Below are 9,487 nucleotides of genomic sequence, written 5' to 3' on the forward strand. Positions count from 1 at the left end.
GTTGCTGGAAAGATGGGAGGAAATCAGAAGATTTCTCTTCCTGTCTGGGACCTACCCCATCCTGACTGCAAGCTGCAAGAAGCACCCATGCTGAGCAGTACTCTGTCACACTTCCCCACACCCCAGCTTTTTGCCAGTCCATTCTTCCTTCCAAAAGGTCCCATTTTCCAACCCAGTGGTAGTTTCTTACCATCTCACGAGTGATCTTCTGCCTGCAGTGGGTCAGTCCCTGTGGCCCACCGGGGCCACCAGGGACCCCTCAGAGGCTAAGAAGGTTTGGGTGCTTCCACCAGCCTGAGCACTACACCTGCAACTGGCAAGGCCGATGGGACTGGGTCACATGGGCACGGAGCTCTGAAGGCAGGGGAGGGTGCTGTGCTGCTTTTGACCCTTCTGTGCTCTATTGTAGGATTGCCAGGCTGGCTGGCCAGGCCACAGGAGTCTTCCGATTTGGAGGTCTGTTTGCTAGAGTTTTTGAAAGGCAAGATTATTCAGATTTGGAGCATTCTAATTTTGTGTTCCATTAGCATTAAAGCCAGTTTCAATTCTTTTACTTAAAGTGCCTGAGGGATCCTGACATTAGTTTCTCTAGTCATAGGTAATAGTAGCCAATCAGATCATTAATGCAACAGGGTGTAAGACTTAAAGTCTCACTTCCACTCCACGGAGCGTGAACAGCCGAAAGGGCCTCCACGATTCTGAGTCCTATAGCCCAACGATGGCTCCGGAGGCAAGACCCAGGGCCTTACTTCCAAAAGCCGTGAACAGCTAAAAAGGCCTCCACAATGTTGGACCGTAACACCCAGAGAGGCTCCGGGAGCTTGACGGAGAAATGAGAAACCCAGGAGGGAACACACCAGGGTAGATTAGTCTGGCCAGACGGCACTCACGGAGCTAGGTAGCTCAGAGAGGCAACTGCTCAGGGGCTGAGGTCTTTTTATAGGGTTTTTCTAAACAAAAAGTCAGGGAATTCACAGAACTACCAGAGGACAAGATTCTAAACACATTGCTTATCTCAAGCAGGAAATGTTCTATGGTCATTTTTTGTCATACCATTTGCCCCTGGGAGGGCTGTTAGCCAAGTTAGCAATTAGCATATGAAGAAGCACAGTCTGGCCTATTAGCATGGAGTCACTTTAGCTTATTCAAGTCTTACAAGGGGGCATTTTGTGGAAAGAAGCCCTTTAGTGAAGCTGTCTGAGACAACCACAATTCTCCTCTTAATACGAACCCTCCAAGAGTTACATGCTTCTGCCTTTTCCAACGCAGGACTCTTTGTGAAGAGTCTGCAGGGGTTTTTTGTTTTTTTTTTTTTTTTTTTTTGGGGGGGGGGGGGGGGGGTTGAACTCTGGTCCTTGCACTTGCAAGGCTGAGCTAAATCCCTGGCCTTTTTTTTTTCAGGGTTTGTTTATTTAGGGTTAGTGTTGTCAGCTGAGGAAATTCCTGTGGGGTGCTGATTGTTTTTGAGACAGGGTCTGTATGGTCCTGGCTGGCTTGGATCTTGGAGTAATCCTCCTGCCTCAGCCTCCCAAGTACTGAGATTACAGGTGTGCACAGGATGCTGGTTTTACCACATCCCGAAGCACATCCTTCATTGGAAAGGCGGGTGGCTTTCTCATTGAATTAGCTGCCACAGAAACATCAGCCACAGGGCTACAGGGGCAGGGCCAGTTCTTGGAGCTCACTTGGCTGCTGCATCTGCACACCTCCAGCACTAAAGGCCCTGTCTGCCTCCAGTCAGATACCTTCAGGGCTAGGGCAGTAGATTTGCAGTGTCAGGCCCAGGAAGGGCTGCTAAAGAGTGCAGGGACTTGGCTGGGTTGAATGGCAGAACCAGCTCTTTCATGGCCTTTTGGTGGTTAGCTGCTCCCCAGCCACAGCCACCTGCTGACTGCTTCTTACACCCGATGAGCTCTCTGTAGCCATGTGGTAAGGCAGAGGTGCCAGGCTGCTGCCAGCAGCATGTGGGTTCTGTTCTCATTCTGATCCTGCAAGAGGCTACCGCTCCAGACCTCTGGGGACAGTGAGGAGCTGGGGGCAGTCCTGGACAGAGACATCTCCTCAGGCTTTGTTGTGCACATGTGCCATGTTTCAGAGGCCAGGCTGGCCAAGGTCCATGCTGGGTGCCTGGGCCCAGGCAGAGGCGCCAGTGTTGGGAAGCATCTGGGATAGGGAGGAACAGGGTTCATGAGTGGCACAGAGGCTCCTCAAAGCACAGGGTTCTAGGACCTAGTTTCTTTGATGACTCTTGGTGTGTCACTTTGGGTTTTTTATCTATGGAATGGGGAAGGTAGGCGACTCTGAGGCCCTCCTTAGTTGTGTATGTTAAGCCATCCATGCAGCCTTGTTAGGACAGAGACTTGAAATACAAGTAGCAGAAAGCGCATCTCACACTAGCTCAAACAAAGGAGTGTGGGAGCCACTGCAAGGCAGTCTTCAGGTCCAGTGTGCCTGCTTTTTCCACTCCACTGCCCTGGGGCAGGACCTTGCTTCCTCACCACAGGTTGAAAGCTCTGCACTTGACTTCATCTGGAGGTCCTATGCCTATCCATGAGTCCCCCACCCTGTACTAAGAAGAAAGGTCAGTGTGTTACTGGCTAGGTGGGCTTTGGTCAAATCTGCTTTCACTATTTTGCCCTTCTCAGTTGTGTAACTGGGTAAAAATCATGTTCCTTCTAAACTCAGTTATTTGTAATCACAGTTTTGTTTGGGTTTTGTTTTGTTTTTGTTTTTTGGTTGGTTGGTTGTTTTTGTTTGGGTACTGGGGATTGAACTTGGGACCTTGGGCTTGCGAGTTAGGCAGCAGAACCACTGAGCGAAATCCCCGGCCTTTTAATCACATTTTTAAAGTAAGAATAATCCATTCCCCATAAGTTTGGGTTTAAATGAGATAAATGCAGTACCTGTACACAGTAAATACTCAGCCTTTCCACAGATGTTCAGTAAACTATAGCAGAGGTTGAGGACCTGTCCTTATCAGTCAGTTACCTACAGGCTTGTGTGTCACATCAGGGCACCAGGCAGCTGGGTACGAGGCCAAGCCAGGCACCCCACCCAGACCCACTGCCTCTTGCTTGGTATGTTTGTGCCCCTTCCAGAAAGGACTGGCTGGGAGACTATGCGCCTGAGTTGGCCTTGGCAGGGCTTCTGGGAGCAGCCTCTTGGCCCACTAAGGGAAGGGCCTGGCAGTACAGGCTAAGAGAGCCCGCTTCTAAGCAGAAGTCCACACCCCATGCCCACAGGGTGCAGCCCTGCACTCCAGCGCCAGGCTTTCCTGTCTGCCAGGAGGAGCTTGGCCTCTGCCTACACTCCCCAGGAGCACAGAGCAGACGTTCTGTTAAAGCCTCTCGTGTACGCCTGTGATATTAGCTGACTGAAAGATTTCCCCCCTTGCAGTGTGGGTGCAGGTCCCTCCTCTGGGACTTGTTCCTTTGACTCTGTCCCCCTAGCCAGCTAGCCCAAGTTGCTATTTGGGAACATCTTTCTGCTTACCGTGATCCCTTGCTGTCACGTCCAGGAGCTGATGGTCACTTTGCCACTGTTGTTTGACAGAAGCCTCAAGTAGGGAAATTTATTTAGAGACTATGTTTATTCTTTAAAAATTCAGGATCCACCAACAATAGCTGCTCACTGAATGCTGCTTTCTGTCCCATGGAAAACAGAATCCTGTGCTGTCTGTGCTGCCTAGTGGGTCCCAGAGCTGTCCCTTGCTGTGCTGGGCAAGCTTCTTGCCTAGTGCTGCTCCTGGAGCTCTAGGAAATGAAAGGAGGTGACCCTCCTGGGGAAGACCTGTAACTGTGTCCATGGTACAGATTTCCCTTTCAGACAGCCTTGGGGAGTGGCTTTGGAGGTACAAGAAACTCCCTTGTCCCTGCCCCGAGCACCTCATCCATCCAGCTTTCTCACCCTTGCTTATGTAGACTGTCCTATCCCCCCTGTCCCCACAGAAGCCAGAGCTGGGGAGAGGCTCTGCCCCGCAGCTGGGATGTGGTTGAGATGTGTTGCTGATGGCAGGCCGCTCCTGGGCGGCTGTCTCTGAGCCAGCCAGGTTTCCCATCTAGAAACAAGGAAGTTTCCTGCTTTGTAGGGCCCCAGGGGCTTCCTTCAGGCAGCAGAGCACACCCTGTTCTCAGTCTTGGAGAGCCTCGCACTCCTTCCAGAGCAGAGCAGAGCAGAGCAGAGCAGGCTGATGATGGACGTGGCCGGTCTGCAGTGTTTCGATGTGGCTCTGATTTATGGCAGCTTGAATGTAGAAAGCCACCTGTCTGCTCGAGTCTGAAGGTGGTTCTGTTTCAGCACGTCGAACTTAGGCTCTCTACCTATGAGACCTTGTGCGAGTATCTCAACCTATCTGGGCTTCCATTTCCCATCTGGAAGGGGCAATTGAGGCTCACTAAAGCCATGTGTCTGGCCAGAGCTGCACTTGGGCCAGCTGCTTGAAGAGAAGCCTGGCCCAGTGGTTGCTGGGGCTGTCACCTCAGACTGGGACACCCAGTCTGACACCCACCAGCTGTGTGGGCCGAGGGCAGGGAGGGCTCCCCTGTCCCCACTGCAGTTGGTGCTTTGGCCCTGTTCCTGGGTCCCCACAGGAGCACCTTCTGCTGCTCTTGAGTTGAAGAATAAAGGGTCATGCTTTAGAAACGGCATATTTCTGGGGCCTGGGATCTGGAGTGGGGGTGGCTTACATCTGTCTCCTGCCCCCAGCAGCTGGCTACCACCCAGGACAGAGGAGAGGAGCTGGCTGTGAGTGGGGAGGAGGTGGCAGCCATCATTGCTTTCCTCCTGACAGCCCAGACCTCCAGCAGGAAAAGGCCTGTTGAAGTTGTCAGGTTGCCTCCCTGATTCATCCCTTCCCTCTGCATAGCTTGAGTTGCTGGGTTGATGCTTCTGATGCTGCAGAGGAAGGCGGGCCCTCAGGACTCCCATCTTCTCTGCAATCTAGGTCACCACCTCCACAGTCCCAGAGGCTGCTCTCCTTGCTGATAAGATCTGTGTGCAGGTTTCTGCAGTGCGCATGTCAGTGATCTGCCTTCTTGGGTCCTGGGTCCTGCCTTGCCCTCTTCCTGTGGGTGCCTGTGGGCACTTGCTGTCAGCCCCAGGCAGGCACAGCTTGTCCCAGGCTTTGGACCTGACTATCCTCCTGTTAGCATGCTTCACTCTTCCTCTTGGCTTTTCTTTAAGTCTTCCCCACGCCTGTCCTCAGCAGAACCTTCCCTGCAGTGTCCTCTTCCTTCTCAGTTCCTACCTCTCCAGCATTATTTGCACTTTGGAGACGGTGGCTGGCCTTCAAGCCCCCACCCCACCAGGCCTTGTCAGGCATGTGACTGACTGCATCGTCTCCCCTCTCTCTCCTCTCTGCCCCAGATCAGTGGACCATCCCCTGCCCGGATCCTCTCTCTCCACAGACTTTGGCAGCTGGCAGATGGTAACGGGCTGTGGCAGTATTCAGGAGCGGGCTGTCCTGCACACAGACTCCTCTCTCCCTTTCAGCTTCCCGGATGAGCTCCCTAACAGTTGTCTGTAAGTGTCTTGCTTCAGAAGGCAGGATACTCCCCTGCCCAGATAGTGCCACAAGCACTTGGCAGTGCCTGCTGGGGGAGGCAGAGATCTCTGCACCTGAGGGATGAAGGAGACCTCTGGCAAGCGTGTTAGGGTTTGTTTGTGTTTGATCTTACCAGATTCCAAAACCCCTCTGCAGGTGCGTTGGGTGTACCCTGTGGGAAAACTGGCTGGACTGTAACCGTAGAAGATGCCATTTCTGTACATACTTTGCCTGATGTTGAGAACCCTTTGAAAGCGGAATAGCTTTTATAGGCCCCATGGATGGGGTGAGGGTGCTGGCTCTCTCCTGGCTGCCTACCCTTTGAAGCTGGGGTAGGCAGCCAGGCAGGCAGGTGTATGCTGGAGGCCAGAGCCAGAATGGCTCTTCCTGAGTAGAGAACAGGCTACCCCTGCACCCTTTCCTTCTATTTTGCCTCTGGGCAAGAAAAAGAATTAGACAGGACTCTGGATTGAATGCTTACAGAGCCCTCTTTCTCCAAGCCCCAAAACGGCTTCCACCTCTTGTGCTTCTGTCTGACCTGAGCAGCTGCCCCTGGGGAAGCCACCTTCCCCCTGCCTGTTCTGCTGCTTCATGGATGTTGGGCAGAACTTCTGGTGTCCTGGAGAGCAGGGTCTATTCTTCAGATATGGCTGCCTGCAGGGACCTTCAGCAAGGCATGCCTTCCCCTCCACACCATGGTCAGATGGCAGATGCTGCGGACTCAGGTCCCACTAGCACCAGAGCTCAGTGCTCCTAGGCTGTAGGAAGTTGGGGAGGAGGAAGAGCCAGCCAAACCTTGGGGTTCTAGGATGCTCAACCTCCCAGGATTGTCCTACAGCTGGGGAGAACCTCTGAGGGAGGGTCCCCAGGCTGGAAGCGAGAGCTCTTAGATTTCTGAAGGATAGAAAAGCACCTGCATCTGCACCTTGCTGCAGGGACTGCTGCTCAAGCCCTCTCTGGGGGAGGAGAGACTTCCATGCTGCATTTGATGTTGCCCTTCACATCCCTAGAGTTAGCCAGGAGCCAGGCAGCTCTGGCCCCAGATCCTCAGGCCGGAGCCCAGCCACACATTGTGTCCTAGCCAACCCTCCAGTTCTGGGAAGTCCCAGAGGATAGCTCAAGTTTGCATGACCTCATGCCTACAAAATTGCAAGCTGGGATCCTCCTGATGCCAGCAGAGACGTCAGGGCTGCTCATGGTGTCAGGAATTCAGCACCAGCTCATCTCCTTGTTTCTTCTGAGGAGCTGTTTGACTTTCCCTCCCCACAGCCCACTGCTTCTGTCTGCCTCTCGCTGCCACCTCCCCCAGTCTACTTCCCAATGGTTCCATCTGTATTTTCCATACTTGCCCTGGGCCCAGGACTGCCACCTGTTTCCCTGGCCCTGAGGTGTAGGTTCTCTGGGATCAGGAACTGGGGACATTGCTACTGGTTCGGCAGACTCCCGGGGAGGGGGCGGACATTGTGAAAGTGCCTGATCTTGGTCCAAAGGCTGGGTGTAGCTCATACCCAGGCCTGTCCTATGAGAGAACCTTTTGACATCAGCCTCATACAATTTACATTGTGCTAAGCCTGAGTCTGTGTGCTTGTTCCCCTCCGTGACCTGTAATTTCAGGGCAAGAGGTAAGAGTGGCTTCCTACCTTCCATCTGTGATCAGTGCCTGCAGAGGCTATGGGAAGAAAAGAGAATCAGAACCTAGATACTGCTGCAAAAGTCAACATCCTTCCTGCTCTTGACCTGGGGGCCACAGGGACTGGAAGTGTAGCTGGAGCCCAAGTGGTCTTCACTGTGAGGCTCTGGACTTCCCAGGGCAGTCGAGGTTCTCCCAGGGCAAAGCCTCCTCCCAAGATGTGTCGGGTCCTGGCATTGAGATGGCTGAGGTTTCTGGGTAGGGTGGTGCACACCTGTAGTCCCACCTGCTCAAGAGGCTGAGGAAGGAGGATTGCAAGTTGAAGACCTGCCTGGGCAACTTAGCAAGCCCTACAAAAATAACATTTTTAAAGGGCTGAGAAAATAATTTAGTGGCAAGCATGAGGCACCCAGTTCAGTTCCTAGTGCATCGAGGAGGTGTGTGGTTGGTTGGCTGCTACCCGTGAGCTGTGCGGTCATCCTCCCTCTGCCACAGTCACCGGGGCTGCGGTTGGCCTTTGTGCTCCTTACTTCGGGATATGAGCCTGCCAACTCTTGCTGAGGGATGGGAGCTAGCCCCGTCAGAGCAGTTCCCCTTGCTCAGTCTCCCATCTCAGTCACCGCAGGAATAGCCCAGTCCCTGTGGGAGGGGAAGGAGTGTCCTGGGAACCAAGAATGGCTAGAGAGGGACATGGCTGTGGAGCCTGAACTGCAAGAAGAGTGTGGCCTTGGGCTGGGCGCGAGCTTTAGCAAGTTGGATGTGAAAGATGGGCCCCATGGATGGGGTGAGGGTACTGGCTCTCTCCTGGCCGTGTAACACATTCATTTCCCTTCCCTCCTTCCCCACAGCCTCGTGGCCCTGAGTGATCGGGAGACGAGGCTGCAGGAGGTGCGCTCGGCTTTCCTGGCAGCCTACAGCAGCACAGTGGGGCTCCGGGCAGCAGCCCCCAGTCCCTCAGGGGCCATCGGGGGCCTGCTGGAACAGCTCGTACGTGGTGTGGGCCTGCGGGGCACCAGCACTGGCACCCTGTGAGGCTACCACCTAACAGCAGTTTTCCTACTCGTTGCTCAGCTGAGACCATAGTGGAATCAAAGCCATGCCTGGCCAGAGGGCACTTCGAGGTCCGTGAATCTCACACCTCTCCACGAGCACAGCAGGGCCATGGACGGGGCTTTGCAACACTGGGCCTCTGACTCGTGACCTGCACATTGATCAGCTCTCAGAACTGCAAGGGGTTTTCCTGGGCCCTTGTGGGGGCCGTGACTTCAAGAAAGATCTTACCCCCCAGTTCATTTCCTGGGAAGAAGGGATCACCTGCACTGAAAATGAGGCAATTTTACACTGATCACAGAATAAAATCAGTCTTTTTGAACAGCTCTTGTCTTGTGTCCTCACCTGGCTGCTCTCTTGGTAGAGCTGTTTGAAACCTTGCTGTCCTTGTGCTGGCTGAGGGGTGTTGAAGGGCAGGGGACAGGGAAAAGAACTGGAGACTTGGGTCTGTTCCTGAGTTCACAAGCAGTGGCAGCCGTCAGTGCTCACCAGGGCTGTGGTTGCCAAGGGAGCCTACATTCAGGCTCAGGCCTGCTAGGATTGAGGGTGGCACGGGCAAGGCGGATGTGACCTGCCACCGAGCCAAGGAGCCCTTCCTCAGCGGGTGAAGATGCGGGCTTCTGGGCTTTGGAGGCAGCCAAACACAAGATGGAGAGGGCCTGGATGACCACCACTCCGAAGAGTGTGACATCGCAGAGACTGTCATGAGTACGGAGGGTTCAAGGGCATGAGCAGATGGTGCTGCGCGATCCTTTAAAAGCCACTATTTTTTTTTCTGGAGGCGCTGGGGAATTGAACCCAGAGTCTCCTGCATCCTAGCCAAGGGCTTAACTGAGCTACATCCCTGGCCTCTCAGACTTTAAAAGAGGTAATCAGTGTGAATACCCGGGGTCCAAATGATAATGGTGCACAGTCACTGAACTCTGTGGTAAATCCTTCCCTTGAGTCACCCAGACAACGTTTTACAGTATTCAGGTAGCTGCTAGCGTGGCCTGTCGGGACCAAGCCAGAGATGGTGCCCGCCTTGCCCAGGGAGACAAGCTAATAGGAACGATATGACTTCACGTAAAGCCCAGGCAGGTCTGCGAGGGAAGAGGGAGAGAGGACTGAAAGAGCGGCTTGGGGAGAGATAATGACCCCAGCGCCCGGGAGGGACCCTACACATTTGGAAACCACCAACAGCTCTGGATAGGTGGTTTGGAGCCCTCTCCAAGCGAGTCCGCCTCTAGAGGTGCGGACTGGAGAGCTCGGTCGAGATTCCTCGC

At 53.9% G+C, this 9,487-nt stretch overlaps 1 protein-coding gene across 5 annotated transcripts in view; it reads left to right on the forward strand.

Annotated features, from left to right (window-relative positions):
• The window catches only part of Mtmr14 (myotubularin related protein 14), a 49,018-nt gene extending 40,627 nt beyond the window's left edge, over positions 1-8,391 (forward strand). For 2 of the 5 annotated variants that reach the window (XM_033768095.1, XM_033768093.1), the window contains 3 exons: positions 4,708-4,743; positions 5,365-5,520; positions 8,021-8,391. In XM_033768095.1, coding sequence (XP_033623986.1) covers positions 4,708-4,743; positions 5,365-5,520; positions 8,021-8,204 — 376 coding nt within the window. In that variant the 3' untranslated portion in view covers positions 8,205-8,391. The remainder of the gene's footprint in view (positions 1-4,707; positions 4,744-5,364; positions 5,521-8,020) is intronic. The other 3 variants (XM_033768096.1, XM_033768094.1, XM_033768097.1) reach the window with 3 other exon arrangements.
• The last annotated feature ends 1,096 nt before the right edge of the window (positions 8,392-9,487 follow it).

Source organism: Fukomys damarensis, unplaced genomic scaffold (genome assembly GCF_012274545.1).
Source record: "Fukomys damarensis isolate Sample0158 unplaced genomic scaffold, DMR_v1.0_HiC HiC_scaffold_24, whole genome shotgun sequence".
Classification (NCBI taxonomy): Eukaryota; Metazoa; Chordata; class Mammalia; order Rodentia; family Bathyergidae; genus Fukomys; species Fukomys damarensis.